Source organism: Aotus nancymaae, unplaced genomic scaffold (genome assembly GCF_030222135.1).
Source record: "Aotus nancymaae isolate 86718 unplaced genomic scaffold, 86718_ANA_hifiasm-v0.15.2.pri h1tg000002l, whole genome shotgun sequence".
NCBI classification, from domain to species: domain Eukaryota; kingdom Metazoa; phylum Chordata; class Mammalia; order Primates; family Aotidae; genus Aotus; species Aotus nancymaae.
The window spans coordinates 55,412,985-55,433,803 of NW_026988413.1; the positions used below are offsets into that span (position 1 = coordinate 55,412,985).

Consider the following 20,819-nt stretch of genomic DNA (forward strand, 5'->3'; position numbering starts at 1 on the left):
CACTTTCAGTATTGAATAAATTACATTTCTTGTACTGTATTAATTCAATAAGTTATGTTTATTGACTGTGTGGCACTCAACACTTTATTATAAAATAAGCTTTGAGTTAGGTGAAGTGTAGACTAATATAAGTGTCCTGAGAATGTAGGCTAGGCTAAGCTATGATTTCAGTGGGTTAAGTGTATTAAATACATTTTTGACTTAAGAGAGTTTCAACTTATATGGGTTTATCAGGACATAACTCCATTGCATGTGGAGGAGCGTCTGTGCCTTTATACAGGAATCTGGGCAGAGGAACAGTATTTGTTACCCTCAGTTGCCTCCTCTTCAAAATGATAATGAATACAGCTATCCTATAAGGTCATTGTATTAAATGGGATAATTAAGGCACACAGGGCACATGGTAAGTATTTACATATACTTTCTCTCTCATATTTAGTGTTCTTGTCTTAACTGCTTCTAGTCCAAGACTGCATAATTTAACATAATTTCATTTCTTTACTAGGATGAATTGGCCCACCATCAAACCATTCCGGTACAAATTGGAAAAGAGATAGAAAAAACAACATGCCAAAAAGTGTATGATTTAATATTTTTACTTTGAGTCCCTCCCAGCCCAAGTTATATGTTCACACTAAAATGAGAGTATTAACCACTGGACATGTTAAACTACTATTCTAATTTTAGAAATAACCTGCTTTTGGCCCTGTCTACGTTGTTTATATCAAGTTTTTTAAAAGAAACTAATGCAGCAAATTACTATCATTCATAATATTTATGGCTTAATTATGAGTCAAGATTCTGTTGCCAATTTATAAATCATATTTTTATGGAGAAGTTCATTTGACTTTAACAGAGCTGTGCATGGGATAAATTATGTGAACTGGTTAGAATTTCATGGTCTAGAAGTATATCAGCCAGGCAGCAGCTCCAAGCCCAAATAATAGTAACTCCCCACTTTGCCTCCCATTCATGTATATAACACCCCTCAGATATTCAGAGTAGACTTGGAGGCAGAGGTCATTGAGGAAATTCTCAGTGTTTAGAGGAACCAAAAAAGATAAAGATTTTAGCTGAGGCCGGGCGCGGTGGCTCACGCCTATAATCCCAGCACTTTGGGAGGCTGAGGCGGGTGGATCACGAGGGCAAGAGATCGAGACCATCCTGGTCAACATGGTGAAACCCCGTTTCTACTAAAAATACAAAAAATTAGCTGGGCATGGTGGTGCGTGCCTGTAATCCCAGTTACTCAGGAGGCTGAGGCAGGAGAATTGCCTGAACCCAGGAGGCAGAGGTTGCAGTGAGCCGAGATCACACCATTGCACTCCAGCCTGGGTAACAAGAGCAAAACTCGGTCTCAAAAAAAAAAAAAAAAAAAAAAAGATTTTAGCTGAAGATAAAAAATTCTGGAAAAATAATATGATTACTCTGGTGACTAATCTTAAGAGAAAAGGGAAAAATTAGGCAGGCACTAGTAACTGTGCGAAAAACCAGGCCCACCAACACCACAGTTGAGAAACTCAGGTCAGTTCCAGGAGGCGGGTCAGGATAAGGGTTGAATCATAGGAGATGGTAGCAAACTGGGATCTGCAGAGAGGTGGCTGGACAAATGCCTGCCTTCCGTGGCACTCAGTGGAGATAGCTTCCAAGTCCCGCTCATCTGTGGTCTCTACCCACTGCTGAGATCATTGAATTTATGACTATCTCTTCTGCTGCCTGGTTAGAGAGCAAGAATAGGTAAAGCCAGAATGGCCTCAAAATAAGGCAAACGTGTGTGTGTGTGTGTGTGTGTGTGTGTGTGTGTGTATGTGTGTGTGTGTATATCCCCTACAGAGAAATGGAAAAGAAAAAAATTGTCTTGGAACATGAAGTCAAAAAGCTAAATGACTCCCTAAAGAAAGTTGAAAACAAGGTTAGTGCTATAGTGAAGGAGAAGGAAGATGTAATAAAGGAAGTTGAAGGCAAACGAGCCTTACTTGAAATCAAAGAACAAGAACATAACCAATTGGTCAAGCTATTGGAATTAGCCAGAGAGAATGAAGCAACTTTGTTAACTGAAAGGTTAGTTACATTTATGTATGTTCTGTCAACTAACTTTTTCTTTGATTTATATTTGAGAATTCAAAACATAATCTCACTTTGGTATTGAGTCAATAAGTATTCTTAAATAAATTTAAATCAGCTTTTATCATTAATAAATATATTATCAAATAAAGCACTTCGAAGTATTTTTCTATACTCATAAATTTTCTCAATTTTCTGTTCCTAAATTTTCAGGACAAAATCTGTTGTTTGTTGTAAATTTCTGCATGTGTCTTTGGAAAATAATACCACTGGAATATGTTATGTTTAGTTCAGGGATTTTACCAATAAATGAATGATATTTCTGAGGTCATCTTGACTTTTTTCTAATAGAAGCAATTTCATGGTGTAATTCCCTATGAGAGTTTTATGTCTTGATTTTAAGTAAAATTTCAGGGAAACCGGAGGCTTCTATGTCTGCCAATCTGTTATTATTTTGCAGAAGGGGTGGTTATAAGATTGCAGTTCTAAGTGATACCAACTCACAAACCTAGTTGCCTTGGGCATTATTTACAATTTATGATTCCAACATGAGAATAGTTGTGTATGCATATACTGAGCATGCTGTCTTTCATTAAACTTTTATTTTAAAAGTTCAGGTCACACATACAGGTTTGCTATATAGGTAAACTTGTGTGATGGGGGATTGTTGTACAGATTATTTTGTCATGCAGGTATTAAGCCTAGTATCTATTAGTTATTTTTCCTGGTCCTCTCCCTCCTCCCACCCTCCACCCTCCAGTAGGTCCCAGTGTGTTGTTCCCCTCTATGTGTCCATGTATCCTCATCATTTTGCTCCCACTTATAAGTGAGAACATGTGGTATTTGGTTTTCTGTCCCTGCATTGGTTTGCTAAGGAGAATGACCTCCAGCTTCATTCATGTTCCTGCAAAGGATATGATCTCATTCTTTTTTGTGGCTGCATAATAGTCCATGGTGTATATACCACATTTTCTTTATCTGGTCTACCACTGATGGACATTTAGGTTGATTCTGTATCTTTTCTATTGAGAATAGCCCTGTGATGAACAAACATGCACATGTATCTTTATGATAGAATGGTTTATATTCCTTTGAGTATATACCCAGTAATAGGATTGCTGGGTCGAATGGTAGTTCTGTTTTGAGGTCTTTGTCAGAAGAGATTGGGAGCCAATATTCAGCATGCTGTCTTGATAAGTTTTGAAAAACATGTTGGACAGCTGATGACAAACACTTTCATTTTCTTCCTTTACCTGGAACAGAGGGATCTTGGATCTCAATTTACGCAACAGTCTCATCGACAAGCAGAACTACCATGATGAACTTTCTCGTAAGCAAAGAGAGAAAGAACGAGATTTTCGAAATTTAAAAAAGATGGAACTGCTCTTGAAAGTGTCCTGGGATGCACTCACTCAAACTCAAGCGTTACATCAAAGGCTTCTATTAGAGGTGAGTGCTGTAAACCACCATCTCATTTTTAAGCTCAGTGCTAACTTTTGAAGTAAAAATATTTTAGGAAGTTGTTTTTGCTGCCAAAAGAGAAGAAGAAAATAAAAGTAACAGAGAAAAGGTAATTTTCAAATGCATCAAGCCCATTGTGAAATCTATAGTCCTGTAATGTTTTTTAGTCTCATTTTGCTAACCCAAGATAAGAGAAAGGTCTTGTTTGGATGAGTCATCAGTCAGCCTGACCTGGGGAAGTGACTGGGCCATCCAGTTCTAGAAGAGCTAGAGGGTTCACTGCAGGATGGGGCCAAGTGGATCATTATCTTCACCAGTTGAAAGAGTCAGATCCGGGGTGGTGTGTGTCATGGCAGACTATAACAGTGAAGGACTAGATCAGATTACATAGATACAGATGATCAGCAGCCCACACTTCCAACTAGCCAAGGGCAATCCAGAACCCCATGTCAGGCTGCCTGGCTAATTCTATGCAGGGTCAGAGCTGTACTCCAGTCAGAAGATGCTCAAGACAACTGTTACCTGCCTCTGTGTTTCCAAGTGATGGGTCTGGTTGCCCCTGGCTCACTTCTCTCTCAGAAGGCACTCCCCGTGCTAAGTGACCAAGCACCACTGAAAGGGCAGAGGATCCTGGAGAGGGCTGCAGCCTTGTGCCAGAGCCTTCCTCAGGTGAAAAGGGGATCAACCTCTGAGATGAAGCAGCTAGATGTATAGAAACCTTCTCCATTCTCTTCTGGACTGTCATGCTCCAGAACCTTATGGAGGGTCATGACCTCAGAAATTGGAACAGGAGTTTCCATCTGTGGTAGACATTGCTGATTCTAACCTAGCCCAGTTCTCCTCTCCTCTCCTGGGCATATAGAAAGTTTATGCTTCCTTGCACTCTTTGCAGTTGAGCAGGGTCATATAACTCATTCTTCCCAGAGGATTGTGGACCAAAGTGACACGTATCACTTCCAGCCTATAACATCTAATTGCCAGTGTGAGCCCTTCTAGCTGTTTTCCCTCTCCTGTGGTAATTGTGGAAGGAATGATGCCATGGAGGTGCTGTAAAATGGGAGCAGCCAGGAATGCTCAGCCAACAGTAGTCACAGAGTCCTCTTGATAGCCTACAGGCTTTGTAGGAAACAGCATTGGTAGTTCGAAGCCATAATATTTGGGGGTGTTTATTTCTGTAGCATAACTTAGCCTGTCCTGACTGAAAGACCAACCTTAAAGCAACAGGTGAAAAAATTGATTAGGGTTATAAGTGTTACAAATGACTAGGACTTGGACTTCATCTTGCTATCAGATGGCACTTACAATCTTTTAAAGAAGTTTTCTGGCCAGACACAGTGGCTACTGCCTGTAATCCCAGCACTTTGGGAGGCCGAGGCGGGCAGATCACCTGAGGTGAGGAGTTCAAGATCAGCCTGTCCAACATGGTGAGACCCTGTCTCTACTAATAATAAAAAATTAGCCAGGTGTGGTACATGCCTGTGATCCCAGCTACTCGGGAGGCTGAGGCAGGAGAATCTCTTGAACCAGGGAGGTGGAGGTTGCAGTGAGCCAAGATCGCGCCACTGCACTCCAGCCTGGGCGACAGACCCAGACTCTGTCTCAAACAAAAAAAAGAAGTTTCTATCTCAGTGAGGCAAAATGTGCTTTTATAGTCTTTTGCAAAACAATAAAACATTTATATTCTATATATGTGTTTTCATAAATAATTATTCTATATAACTGTTATACATAGTATATTTATGATATATATACAGATATATATATAGTTTTTATTGAATCATTTTATTGCAGTTCCAACAGGTAGATTTACTTGTATCACTCAGAAATCTCTTTAACTCTACCAGTGCTTTTTGCCTTAAAAGGTTATTTTGTCTCTTAGTATAATAATATCAGTTACATTATCTTTTGGCGGGTTAGATTCTGCCTGGTATTACTGATTTTCATTCTTTTTTTTTTCTTTTTGGAAACAGTCGTGCTTTGCTGCCCAGGCTGGGGTGCAGGTGCTATCTTGGCTCACTGCAACCTCCACCTCCACCTCTTGGGTTTAAGCAATTCTTGCACCTCAGCCTCTCAAGAAGCTGGGATTACAGGCGTGTGCCACCATACCCAGCTAACTTTTTATTTTTAGTACAGATGGGCTTTCACTATGTTGGCCAAGCTGGACTCAAACTCCTGACCTCAAGTGATCCATCTGCCTCAGCCTCCCCAAAGTGCTGGGATTACAGGCGTGAGCCACCATGCCCGGCCCTATTTACTTTCACTCTTTCTGTGTCCTTATTTTGGTGTCTCTCATATACACAGCATATACTTCTCAAAATCTAGTCTGATAAGTTCTGCCTTTTAATTCTTGTATTTAGTCTAAAAATTCATATTTAATGTAATTGTGGATATATTTGTCCTTATCTATGATATTACTTTTGCTTTCTCTGCGTCCCATCTGCTTCGCATTCCATTTTCTCTCCGACATTTCCTTCCTTGGGATTAATCAACGTTTCATGTTGTTCAGTTATCCTTGTTTTAGATAAGCATCGTTAGTTTTACATTCTGTTTCTGTTCTTTGGGTGGTTATCCTGAAGATTACAACAGTCATCTTTGACTTACTAGAGTCCAGTATAAATTATTAGTATTAGTACTACTCCCAAGACAGTGCTAATACCTTCGATGATTTTAACTCTACTTATCTTTGCATCTCTTATGCTCTCAAACATATTTTTAATCCAATTTTCCAAGTTATTCTTGTTGGAAGCATTAGTTTACTACAAGCCACTCCATCTCAGCCCAAAGTATAGCACATTAGGATGTTAAATTGGAACTTTGGGCAAACGCAAACCCTGTGGCCACCCCACCTCAGTCGTAGTAAGATTTATAGTAGACAGCAGGTATAATGTCCATTCAAAGTATTAATGGAAACCTGAATGATGTGATGAGTAGGAGTCTCTCTCTCTCTCTCTCTCTCTCTCTCTCTCTCTCTCTCTCTCTCTCTCTCTATATATATATATATATATATATATATAGACACACACACACACATATACATACATATATATATATATACACACACACACATACATATATATATATTTATTGCATTTTAGGTTTTGGGGTACATGTGAAGAACATGCAAGATTGTTGCATAGGTACATACATGGCAATGTGGTTTGCTGCCTTCCTCCCCATCACTTATATCTGGCATTTCTCCCCATGCTATCTCTCCCCAACTCTCCACCCCGTGCTGTCCCTCCCTAGTTCCCCCGAACAGACCCCAGTGTGTAATGCTCCCCTCCCTGTGTCCATGTGTTCCCATTTTTCAACACCCGCCTATGAGTGAGAACGTGTGGTGGTTGATTTTGTGTTCTTGTGTCAGTTTGCTGAGAATGATGGTTTCCAGGTTCATCCATGTCCCTACAAAGGACGCGAACTCATCGTTTTTGATGGCTGCATAATATTCCATGGTGTATATGAGCCACATTTTCCCTGTCCAGTCTATCATCGATGGGCATTTGGGTTGGTTCCAGGTCTTTGCTATTGTAAACTGTGCTGCAATGAACATTCATGTGCATGTGTCCTTATAATAGAACAATTTAGAATCCTTTGGATATATACCCAGTAATGGGATTGCTGGGTCAAATGGAATTTCTATTTCTAGGTCCTTGAGGAATCGCCACACTGTCTTCCACAATGGTTGAACTAATTTACACTCCCACCAACAGTGTAAAAGTGTTCCTATTTCTCCACATCCTCTCCAGCATCTGTTGTCTCCAGATTTTTTAATGATCGCCATTCTAACTGATGTGAGATGGTATCTCAATGTAGTTTTGATTTGCATTTCTCTAATGACCAGTGATGATGAGCATTTTTTCATATGTTTGTTGGCCTCATATATATCTTCTTTTGTAAAGTGTCTGTTGATATCCTTTGTCCACTTTTGAATGGGCTTGTTCGTTTTTCTCTTGTAAATCTGTTTTAGTTCTTTGTAGATTATGGATATTAGCCCTTTGTCAGATGGGTAGATTGCAAAAATTTTTTCCCGTTCTGTTGGTTGCCAATTCACTCTAATGATTGTTTCTTTTTCTGTGCAGAAGCTCTGGAGTTTAATTAGGTCCATTTGTCTATTTTGGCTTTTGTTGCCAATGCTTTTGGTGTTTTAGTCATGAAGTCCTTGCCTATGCCTATGTCCTGAATGGTTTTGCCTAGATTTTCTTCTAGGGTTTTTATGGTGTTAGGTCTTATGTTTAAGTATTTAATCCACCTGGAGTTAATTTTAGTGTAAGGTGTCAGGAAGGGGCCTAGTTTCTGCTTTCTGCATATGGCTAGCCAGTTTTCCCAACACCACTTATTAAACAGGGAATCCTTTTCCCATTGCTTGTTTTGTGAGGTTTGTCAAAGATCAGATGGTTGTAGATGTGTGGTGTTGCCTCTGAGGCCTCTGTTCTGTTCCATTGGTCTATATCTGTTTTGGTACCAGTATCATGCTGTTTTGATTACTGTAGCCTTGTTTGAAGTCAGGTAGCATGATGCTTCCAGCTTTGTTCTTTTTGCTTAGAATTGACTTGGCTATGCGGGCTCTCTTTTGGTTCCATATGAAGTTTAAGGTAGTTTTTTCCAGTTCTGTGAAGAAGGTCATTGGTAGCATGATGGGGATAGCGTTGAATCTATAAATTACTTTGGGCAGTATGGCCGTTTTCAGAATATTGATTCTTCCTAACCATGAGCATGGAATGTTTCTCCATCTGTTTGTGTCCTCTCTTATTTCGTTGAGCAGGGTTTATAGTTCTCCTTGAAGAGGTCCTTTACATCCTTTGTTAGTTGTATTCCTAGGTATTTTATTCTCTTTGTAGCGATTGTGAATGGCAGTTCGTTCTTGATTTGGCTCTCTTTAAGTCTGTTATTGGTGTATAGGAATGCTTGTGATTTTTGCACATTGATTTTATATCCTGAAATTTTGCTGAAGTTGCTTATCAGTTTCAGGAGATTTTCGGCTGAGACGATGGGGTCTTCTAAATATACAATCATGTCGTCTGCAAATAGAGACAATTTGACTTCCTCCTTTCCTAATTCAATACACTTTATTTCTTTTTCTTGCCTGATTGCTCTGGCTAGAACTTCCAATATTATATTGAATAGGAGTGGTGAGAGGGGGCATCCTTGTCTAGTGCCAGATTTCAAAGGGAATGCTTCCAGTTTTTGCCCATTCAGTATGATATTGGCTGTGGGATGGAGTAGGAGACTCTTAAAACCAGCAAGGGTTGCCTGTACTAATAAAACAATTCCTGTTTATTGATCAAATAACCATTCAGTAAGATTTCTTTAAACAATGGGTTAAAATGTATCATTGTCTTTAATAACCAATTTTGGTAATTATGGTAGTAAGTAAAGTCAATCCATTTAGTATGTTTCTAATGCTGAATCATCAAAGCATTCCTCTTAATATTGAATAGTAAGGTAACCTAAATAGAAGGAATAATTTGTCACATAAATTAATACTTCTTAGTGAGCTCAAAAAGGATTATACATTGATTTTTTAAAAATCACAAGATAGGTTCTAAAAGACTACACACCCAAAACAGACATAGATTCACTTCTGCAAGTAAATCTAGATTAAGTACCGTAGAAGGGAGGGACTCATAAACATAATATACAACATGATCCTACCAGTTCTACTCCTAAATACAAAATGTTGTAACGGATGATGGTTTCTGCTATAACAGCCAGAAAAAAAAAATCAAAAAACTAAAAATCATATATTTTTAACAGACATATGCAAGTAGGAAGTAAATTCCACAAAGGCATCATCACTTCCTGGTGAGCAGAGACAGGTCGCCTTTTCCCTCCCTGAGACATTTGCCAAGTCTAGGCATGGGCAAGTGGAAGATTTGCCTGCCATAGGCAGAAAGACTTTGCTGGGGTTAGGCAAAACCATCAGAGCTTTTAATGACCATATGCATTGCCATGACAAACTGAAATTCCTTAAGCAAAGACATCACACTCTCATGTAATAATATCACACATTACAGTACACGTCTGCATTTAAACATGACTGTTAGTTACTTGTAATACCGAATAGAATGAAAAATATGTAACTATGGCCAGGTGCAGTGACTCACGCCTGTAATCCCAACACTTTGGGAGGCCGAGGTGGGCAGATCACTTGAGGTCAGAAGTTTGAGACCAGCCTGACCAACATGGTGAAACCCCATCTCTACTAAAAATACAAAAATTATCTGGTCACCATGGCAGGTACCTGTAATCCCAGCTACTCAGGAGGCTGAGGCAGGAAAATTGCTTGAACCCGAGAGGTGGAGGTTGCAGTGAGCTGAGATTGCACCACTGCACTCCAGCCTGGGTGACAGAATGAGACTCTGTCTCAAAATAAAAATTAAAAAAGTAAATAGTTGTATAGCTGTATTTTTAAGATTTATATTATTTTTAATTGTATTGCTATTTTTATTTTTTTATTGCATTTTAGGTTTTGGGTACATGTGGAGAACATGTAAGATTGTTGCATAAGTACACACATGGCAGTGTGATTTGCTGCCTTCCTCCCCATCACCTATATCTGGCATTTCTCCCCATGCTATCTCTCCCCAACTCCCCACCCCCCGCTGTCCCTCCCCTATTTCCCCCTGACAGACTCCAGTGTGTGATGCTACCCTCCCTGTGTCCATGTGTTCTCATTATTCAACACCCACCTATGAGTGAGAACGTCTACACGAGACCTACAGCCAGTCCCCTATGGATTTTGAGGGATGACTATATAAATAAGGGATCTGTAAAGAACAGCAAAGGAGTGATTACCCCAAAAGTAAGGCAGATGCTTGCTTGGAGGTGGGCAGGAGAGGGTGTGATTAGGGAGGGACGCACAGGAAGCTTCTAAAGTTCTAGTACTGACCTATTTCTTAACCAGGATATTGTATGCATGTGTACATGGATCTTTATCATTTTTCAAACTGTACAATTTTATACACTTCTGAATGTATGATGATACACTTCACAATAAAAATAATTGAAGGGAAAAAAAACATGCCTCTTATTGACTTCCACTTGGAGTTGAAAAGAAAAAAAAACATAATTCCTGGGATTTTTCTGTGACACTCCCCACCATGTTTTAGGGGCCAGACTATCATGAATCTATAAAGTTATTCACTTTCTAAACCTAAGGTCATGTCCAAGATTGTGGCAATTACAAAATCCTCTTACCAAGTGAATATGACACTTTCTACATACTGTAATTTTTCTTTAATTGTAGTTTTCTAGCAGTTTCATCTCTCTTTGCTTCGATTTAAAAGTGGTTCTGCATTTTTCTCTCTTCATGTCTGATTTTCAGTGTTCAAGGCAATGATAACAACATACTTTATTGAGGAGAGCTTCACTTTTGAGTCAGGCAGTGTCAGGTTCATATTCTAGATCCATCGAATTCCTTTCTATGTTAGTTGTTTCCAAACCTTTGAACTGGGATTACTGCAAAGAATGAGTGATTACAAATGGGGAAATGTGTGGTATCAAGAAGATACCCAGTAAATATTGCCTTCCTGCCTTTATGCATATGAACTCTTTCAAAGCCTAAAGTAAATGGTATAGTCAGGATAAGACTGTGAATATGGCTATTTTATTCCTCTGGGGAAGATGGCATCATCCAGCCCTACAGATGAACCCCGGAGATGCCTCTCAGTACACACTCTACATTACCTGAATGACTGCAACCGTATACCAGCTGTTCTCTATCGGTCCATTTCCTTTGATGTCCAGTTTTTCCTCCATTTTGCTACCAAATTTATATTCTTAAGTGACACACCTGCTCAAGACATTCAATGGATCATTATTTCACATAATCACGGAATGAAAGAACCAAGAGGAATCATAAAGATCATACATTCTAATAAAGGCAAATAGGTTTCATCTCAAATGCCAGCTCCTTCCATTTGGGAGTAGCTCCCTATAGTTACAATATGGCAAAGGATTCTGAGGCCCAGTGCTGACTTGTCAGATAGGAGCTCTGTAGTTGATTGGTGATGTCTGCCCCAGGCATAGAAAGAAAGATTGCCTATATATTTCGCATTCCTAATCAAGATGTCTTCCTAATCGAGTGCTGTTTCTTCAGCCGATTCTTTTAGTATATCTTCATACCCCAAGTAACATGCTTATGATGCTGCTACTTGAGTTTTCAGTTGTAGACTTGATCTTTGTACTTATCTCAATAACAGATGATGATTCAGCTCTCTTTAGACCCCTGTTCACCACACATACATTTCTTGTCCCCCTGTACACACAGTATTCTCATGTCATAATTTTGGTTAGTTCAGAATTTGGTGTTCACATTATTATGAATATTTAAAGGTTATTTATACCTGAGCCATGTGATATTATTTAATTACCCTTCCTTAAAAATTTTTTGTGTTCCCAGGAATTTATAAACATCCTGTCTTTACACTTTTATAGTTTCCTGTGTGCTTATTAGTTCAATCCCAAATTCTTCTCCCCAATTATATAAATTTCCTCTCAGTATGTTAAAACACATTTAATGACCTATTCATTTAATCTTCTTGAAGAGATCTCTTCTGAGCCTCATCAGTGACCTCTAGCCAAAGACTAACAGGAATACACTAGTAGTTGAATGAGCTGAGTTTATTACACATTGCAGCAAGAGAGAACACAAACCATGGAGAATTGTGGGGAGTCTCAATAGAGGGTATTAGAAAGGACTTAAAGGGTTTGTGCCATACGACTTGAGGAATCATTTAAAGAAATGGGACGTTGCCCTAAATTTGGCTGTTCTCAGGAAATGAGAGTAATTCTGTGGTCAAGTATCTTAAATTTTACCAGAAAAAGAAAAGACTAGATGGAGGCTAAAGCTGTGATTGTTAAACAAAGCTGTACATGGAGAATTGATGGTATTTTGTGGCTTGGACAATGTTCGTGTTTTTGTCTGTGTTCAAATACTGTTATGGAGTGGCCTTGTTTTTTTCCTGATCCATCACGATTACAGAGTGGCTTTGTCTGAAGTTGATGTTGTGGGCAATTGTTTATGTTCAACAGAGAATACCAAGGCCTACCTATAAGTGCAGGTTCTGCTCCTGGGTATCAGGGGCTGCCTTTTTCTTTCTCAGCCTTTTGACTTGTTCCAAAGTAGTCCGATTTCTCTACGTGCTTACCACCCTGCTCTCATCTTAAGAGTCTTACTCCATCATCTTGGTGATGCCCTTCATGTCTCTTCTGTGTTGGAGTCCCTATTTCTTGGATCTCGTCTATTTTTTTCTCTTAACTTCCTTTTGGTAAAGGGGACATGCCTTCCAGTACCTTCATGAGAAGATGTTAGTGAAAAGTAATTGTTTGAGATTTTGTGTGTCAGAAAGTGTATGTCAGAAGACCTTGCATGCTAAAAAATATTTTACCTTCACACTAGCCATACAGACCATTAATACTCTAATCAGATATGGAATTTTAGGTTGGAAATCATTTTCCCTCAGGAAGAAGGCATTGATTAACTGTCTTCTAGCTTCACTATTAAGAAGATTTGGTGTCATTCCAGTTATTGATCCTTTATTTGAAGTCATTTTTTTCCATGCTGGGAATTTGTAGGATCCCTTACTTGCCACCAGAATTTTTACATTTTACAAAGATGTTCCCATTGTAGCCCTTGTGTAGGGCACTTAGTGGGTTCTCTGTCTATAGAAATGTATGTCTTTCCAAAGTTCTGACACTTCATCTTGAATTATTTAATTTTCTCTATTCTGTCTTAGATTCCTTTTATGCAGATGTTGGACCTTCTACAACAGTCCTCTAATTTTCTTGTCTTTTATTTTCCATTCTTTTTTGTAATTTGACTTACAAAAAGGGAAATTTTTTTCAAGCTTTCCTTTGAACGCTTCTCCTCTTTCATTATGCTATCATATTTTATATTTCCATGTGCTCTGTTCTCTCAATGTTTTGTTTTCATAGTATATTTATTATCTTATTTCGAGGCTATTAATGATAGTTTCTTTATTCTTCTTGTCTTAAATAAGACTTTATTTTTCTTCGTGTTTCTTCTGTATTTTTCTTTTTTTGTTTATTTTTGTCTCTTATTAGAAACTTTCCTCCAATATATGGTAATTCTTGGCTATCTGCTTATATTTAAGCATGGGATGCTATAACTCTAATTGGAAGCTGTCTGTGATGGTGAGACTTGTCACTGTAGTTTGATCTGACTGGACACAAAATATGTAAGGCATGGCCCTTGACCAAAGAAGAGTTTGCAATGGAATGCACACAAGTTGTTCAGATTTTAACAAATATTATAAAAGCTATTTATATTACAACACTACTAGCTATAAGTTCACAAAATAGCACCCATAGTATATAAAACTAACAGAAATTAAAATGTATTAAAATCCATTTCCTTCACTGATTTTAAGAAAAATCAGTATTTTTGTTCGAGTACAGTTTCAGTGAGAGACTAGCTTCCTCTTTGACCCTATGATTTATAATTAGCCCAGCCACCGCCCACAGCTGGCAGTACTTGAAAATAAGAGTGGGTCAGGCCAGGCACTCCCAGCCCAAGTGAACATTTTCTCAGACTTGCATGCAATCCAAAAATGAAAGAGATAAAAGGTAAACATGAAGAGCTCTAGCTGTTCTTCAGAATGTATTTTCCCCCAGAGACAGTCGTTTGATTCTCCTATGGCATTTGACTTGTACATAAGACTCTCCCAGAAACTCAAGGTGCAAGCCTCATGAAAGTTTGAAATGCTTTAGAAAAATATCAAAGTGTTAAACTGAGGTTCACTGATATCAAATAATTGGGATATTTACAGTAACAAATAATGTCTAATTGCTTAACTTTTATGAAAGTTACCAATGATTATTCATGCATTGAAAATGCCTGGAAGAACAGATACCAAAACTATTAACAGTGACTCTTGGGGAGTAGTACTTGAAGTAGCAGAGATAGGAAGCAGTTTTTTTTTTTTTTTCTTTACACATTTCTGTTGTTTGGTTACAATAAATACATTTTTAAGTGTGAAGTGCTACACTATAAAAACTAAAAGAACTAACATAAGCTTACAAAACCTGATACATGCAATTTGGGACTCAAAAGAAATGGTAACTATCTCAAGTAACTCCAGACCATATAATTAGAACTTTGATACTTGATATTTTTTTCCTCCCACATTAATGGAGAGCTCAGTCTAACTCCAGCCTATTTTCCCGGTTACCTTAGGAAGGTTTCCTTTCAATAGAAACACCAGTTAGGTTAGGTTTGCAGTTTGGCTTCAACAAGTAACAGAAACTCAACTGTAATGGTTTTGCTAAATAGGGAGTTGTTTTACTCAATAAAAAGAACAGAGGTGCACAACAGATTATTTCACATAATGAAAAGTCTAGGATCCTTTTAGCTCCCTTTTCAGTCAACCTTAGGGTGTACATTGCTTCTCCATAGTCAGAAAATGGCCATTCTACCTTTAAGCATAAACTCACACAAAGAGGAGGAAGGGCAAGGAGCAAAAGGCATACATGATTGCTGGCTTGGCCGGCTTTCCCCCACCCCACCCCCCAGGACTCCTGGTTACATTGCAACTCTGAACAAAAATGGCATTCTGTTGCTGTCATGGTGAATACTGAGTGTCAACTTGATTGCATCAAAGGATACAGAGTATTGATCCTGAGCGTGTCTGTGAGGGTGTTGACAAAAGAGATTAACATTTGAGTCAGTGGGCTGGGAAAGGCAGACCCACCCTTAATGTGGGTGCAATCTAATCAGCTGCCAGTGTGGCTAGAATATGAGCAGGCAGATAAATGTGAACAGAGAGACTGGCCTAGCCTCCCAGCCTACATCTTTCTCCTATGCTGGACCCTTCCTGACCTCCAACATCAGACTCCAAATTCTTCAGTTTGGGGACTCAGACTGGCTTTTCTTGCTCCTCAGCTTGCAGATGGCCTATTGTGGGACCTTGTGATCATGTGAGTTAATATTTAACCAACTCATATATATATCAAATATATAACTCACATCATATATATATATCAAATATATAACTCACATGAGATATATATATATATATATATTTGACTTGTACATAGAGACTCTCCCAGAGAGTCCTATTAATTCTCTCCCTCTAGAAAACCCTAATACAGTAATACAGTTGCTAAGGTCAAAGTGGAGGGTGGCTATTGGCTAGGCAACCAGCTGGCCCTGCTACCGATGGCTCATCTTGTCACCTCTTCCACAAACTAAGCCTGCCTAATTCCTGCCTAGAAGGAAACTAGAAGGCTGGGTTTTATGGAGAATAGAAAAAGGAATCAGAGAAGGAATAGCCAGAGTTCAAAATGAACATAATTTATTGCGGTATTGTTTGTGTTTCAAAATACTGTAAGTAACCAAAGTGTCTGAGACCTTAAACCAGAAAAATCTGCCGAGAGCCTATAGTTGACATAGAAGTTAGTGAGTGTGCTTTTATCATATTTCCTGTCAAAACCTTATAAGGGTTCCTGGTCCCAGTTATCTTTCACATACAGATCTGCCTCTACCCAGGAGCTGAGCATGAGGACATCCCACTCCAGGCATACCTGTAGCAGAGAATCAGACAAGGATCCAGGATGTTTGCTGGACTTCCTCTATCCAGGAGGACTTAATTTGACTTTCCTAAAGGAGAAATCAACTCTTCTTTGATGATTACTCACCTCTTCCAAGAAGGCTTTCCCGATTATTCAGTTCTATACTGAGTTCTCCCTTTTCTGATCTGCTATAGCAATTTTATGTTTGTTAAGTCCACAAAATTCTGTATATTGTTAGACATGTTTCACAAGACCACGTCTTGTTTTCCTGAGTCCAGTGTGTGTGTCTCAAGAGCTAGTGCTCCAGGGTAGGAGACCGACGGGAAAGCAGGACGTGGACATGAGGGTGCAGAAGGTGCTACTGAAGATGCCCAGGTTCATGGATGATGAGGCATCCAAAGACACACTTTAGTGACATTAACATAGCAGCATGATCCTCAGAAAGATCCTGTTAGGTAACCCTCAACTCACTAGACATGTGACACTCCCTTCTTGGGTCAAATTTTAGCCAGTATTCAACCGTAGGGCCTGCAAATGTGTGCTGTCATAGTAGGAATTGCACCACATCAGATTGGAGTCATGTGCTTTTGGTGTAAATATCCAACTCTAAACTTGCTCTAAGTCAGCTAGGCTGTAAGCACCCCAAGATGACCCTTTCCCCATCAGCTGCCATGTGTCCTCCTCTCTGCTCTCGTCTTTATCACAAAGAATCCGACACACTCATTCCTAATAGGGCCACAAAGACTTATAGTGTGAGATCTGCCTTCTCCCCAAAGTATGTCAACACAGGAGAAAAGTGTAAGCCATTACAACAGAAATGTAATGGTGAAGTTTTAAGTATCAATCAAAAAGTTGAGGCTTTTCTTTTGTGTAAGAACTTTCTGGCTACTAATCAAATGACTACATATAAGTAGCAAATGATCCCCACTATTAATAAATTCTATTTTTTTCTTTATCGTATAAGATTTCATAAATGTACTCACACTTGGTAATAATTATCATTTGAAAAGTCATAGTATATTCATGTATTCAAAGTGCTGGGTCATAAGTTAGGCAGACCATGGGTTCCAAGTGTACCTCGCTGGGTTTGCACCTGCGTCAATGAGGCAGGTTGCTTAAATGTGTTTGTGCCTCATTCTCCTCATCTGTACAATTGGGAAAAATAATCTCCACCTCATGAGGGGTATTATAAGGATGAAATAAGATCATATATATATATGGGCATTTAGAACCTTACTTGGCACTTAGCTTATGCTCAATAAATGTTAGCTATTCTTAGTAAGACTTATTTTGCTTCTAAATAATAAAACATTTGCAGCTGGCAAATTACAGTTTTTCAGCAGGTCTTCATATTTTAATTTGCAATGGCTTTTAAAGAATATTTGGCATAAAAGGAAGTTCCTGTAAGATTGAGACTAGTGATTTGCCCACCATTTTCAAAAAGTGTGTGATGAGGTTGACTACATGGCAGTGAAGATTTATTTCTTACATAAATGCATGTTTTTAAATTTTGATTTCCAGATTGAAGCTATCCCCAAAGATGATTCTACATTATCTGAGAGAAGGCGAGAGCTTCACAAGGAAGTGGAAGTGGCTAAGAGGAATTTGGTCCAACAGGTTAATATCAACTCTCATTTAAGCTTCTATCTAAGAATGGTTAATACAGAGTTGTGTTTTTAACTGTGCTCCACAAAACCTTATCAATAAGAGAGTCATCAAAGAGAGGATGATCCTGTTTAATGTGGGCATATTTCTTCATCTCAAAGTCCACTCTGATCCTACATTAAATTTGAGAAAAAAGAATATGTTTGAACCAGCAAAAAGTATTCAAGGGAATGAGATTTTTAAATTATGGGCTACTGGTTACCTTAAAAGTAAACGACAAATGTTTTATTTCACCAATGACTGATTTCAAATTTTCTTTTGCTTTTATGTCTCTTCTTTTTCTTCGTCACTTGAAAATACAGTCTGAATAAGAAAAAGTTCTATCATGTTAACCCACTGATTTTAACATTCTTTTACAAAATAAAAGAAATGAAGCTAAAACAGTGGCATCACTTTTTTAAAAATTATTTTTTTGTAGAGAGGGATCTTGCTATGTTGCCCAGGCTGGTCTTGAACTGCTGGCCTCAAGTGATCCTTCTGCCTCTGCCTCCCAAAGCCTCGAGTTACAGGCATGAGCCACCACACCTGGCTTGTCTGTATTAATAAAATACATTCTGTATAGGAAATGAAAAGGTAGTCTAAGTTACTAGCTTTATTGTATTCCTTCAAACAAATAAGTTATAATATTATCTGTGTTCTTTTTTTCAAAAGAAAATTCTATCAGAAATAGAGTCTGAGTTAGTAGAACAACAACTTGCAGAAGAAAACAAGCTTTTAAAGGACCAAGAAAACATAAAAGAGCTAGTGTTCAACCTTGTCCACATTACTCAAGTCAAAATTGATGAAAAGGAACAAAAGTCCAAGGATTTCCTGAAAGCTCAGGTAACTGCATTTTTTTAACCATTCATTGGTAACCACAATAGTTCAAGGTAGCTGGGTTTTAATGCAATGTGCATTAGAAAGCCATACAATTGACCCTTGAACAACATCAATTTGAACTGCATGGGTCCAATTATACGGTTTTTTTTTTTTTTTTCAACCAAATGCAGATCAAAAATAGAGTACTCACAGAATACAAAACCTGCGTATATGGAAGGCCCACTTTTCTTATAGGTGAGTTCCACAGGGCCAACTTTGGGACTTTAATATGCTTGGATTTTTGTATTCTCGAAGGGTCCTGGAACCAATTCCCCATGCATACCAAGGGATCACTGTAACTGTACCACTCCTTCAAGTTCCAGTGATTATAAAATCCCTAAAAGAGATTCAATCATGCACTGAGAAATAGTCCCAGGATTAGCAGTAGCCAATAATTTAGAGGGGAAAAGAGATCATTGACAAAGAGCAGAGGATTTGAAGAGATGACAGTTTCAGTAAGAATCAAGTGGGTGCTTCCAGTGGACAGGACTGGCAGCTGCATAGGCTGCAGATGTCATCTGGGTTTCACTCCCATCTCAGACTCCACTGTGATTTGCCCAGGAACAACTCAAGAGTGGACGCACTGGACAGCTGTCCCTCCCAACTTCAAGACAGCATCATTTAATAGAATGCCAGATACCCTGAGTTGCTGCATCACACCATGATTCTCCTGGGCTCCTATAAAGTGCCAGTGAAACATTCTCCCCAAAATCAACAAAACAAATGGCAAAACAGCCTTCCTGTCATGCAAGCTAAAATTCTACCATTAGAATCATTTATTCCATATAAAGATTATATCCAGATCAAGCCCAGAAGCTCCCTATTAAAAATGAACAGGACAGGGCCAGGCCCAGTGACTCATGCCTATAATTTCAGCACTTTGGGAGGCCGAGGTGGGTAGATCACTTGAAGTCAGGAGTTTGAGACCACACTGACCAACGTGGTGAAACCTCATCTCTACTAAAATAGAAAAATTAGCAAGGTGTGGTGGCAGGTGCCTGTAATCTCAGCTACTTGGAGACTGAGGCAGGAGAATCTCTTGAACCTGGGAAGTGGAGGTTGCAGTGAGCCATTATTGTGCCACTGCACTCTAGCCTGGGCAACAGAGTAAGACTCCCTCTCAAAAAAAAAAAAAAAAATTAAAAGTTAAAGAATTTATCAAATGACCCAGATGTGGTTTGTTTCTAAGTACACCCTTTGTTCTCATTCTGTTTATTTACATTGGATGGCATTTCTTCTCACTCTGCAAAAAGAGCTCACTCACACCAAAGCATTAGTGAGCAGTGAGGTATGAAGTAGATTTTTGCAAAGAAGACTTGAGGATAAGATCAACATCACACAACCCACTGCAGGCACTTCATATCCCCCTTTCACTGTTTATTTTTCCACCTTAATATTTGAGAAACTAAAAGAAGTTCAGCATGGCTGGCACATGGGAAAATGGGGAGAAAGGATGTCAAATGGTGAGGCCAGAGAGCAGAAGTCAGATGATGAAAGTTACTTAATCCATGTTAAACAGTTCAGACTCCATCTTGAAGGCTGCAGCAACAGTGAAAGTTCATGAGGTTTCACTAGGTAAAGAAGTGATCGGGAGGACTGGATGGAAGAAAAGCAGCTTGAGAGTACAGGGTGGCTGAGGGAGTAAGATGCAGGAGCAGGACAAGGAGAGGAGAGAGGAGAGATGTGAGAATGCCATCTTCAGCCAGGAGCGGTGGCTCATGCCTATAATCCCAGCACTTTGGGAGGCTGAGGTGGGTGGATCACCTGAGGTCAGGAGTTCAAGACTAGCCTGGCCAACATGGTGAAACCCCATCTCTACTAAAAGTACAAAAAATTAGCCTGTCATGATGGTGGATGCCTGTAATCCCAGCTACTCAGGAGGCAGAGGCACGAGAATCGCTTGAACCCAGGAGGTGGGGGTTGCAGTGAGCCAAGATCGCACCACTGCACTTCAGCCTAGGCGACAGAGCGAGACTCCATGTCAAAAATGAGAAATAAGAAAGAAGGAAAGAGAGGACGAGAGGAAGGGAGGAAGGGAGAAGGGAAGGAAGGGAAGGGAGAGAGAGAGAGGGAGAAAGAGGGAGAAAGGGAAGGAGAAAGGGAAGGAGGAAAGGATGAAGGGAGGAGGGAAGGAGGGAGGAGAGAAAGAAAGCCAGCCAGCCATCTTCACCAAGTCAGGGTCTAGAATGGGACTGGTCCGGAATAGGGTTTTCAAGACAACCTGTTGTTGGCTGGGAAGA

At 39.2% G+C, this 20,819-nt stretch overlaps 1 protein-coding gene across 7 annotated transcripts in view; it reads left to right on the forward strand.

Annotated features, from left to right (window-relative positions):
* Positions 1-20,819, forward strand: part of CCDC146 (coiled-coil domain containing 146) — a 249,745-nt gene that overhangs the window by 211,557 nt on the left and 17,369 nt on the right. For all 7 annotated transcript variants that reach the window (XM_064374780.1, XM_064374777.1, XM_064374802.1 and 4 more), the window contains 5 exons: positions 506-579; positions 1,834-2,061; positions 3,327-3,513; positions 17,578-17,673; positions 18,373-18,543. In XM_064374780.1, coding sequence (XP_064230850.1) covers positions 506-579; positions 1,834-2,061; positions 3,327-3,513; positions 17,578-17,673; positions 18,373-18,543 — 756 coding nt within the window. The remainder of the gene's footprint in view (positions 1-505; positions 580-1,833; positions 2,062-3,326; positions 3,514-17,577; positions 17,674-18,372; positions 18,544-20,819) is intronic.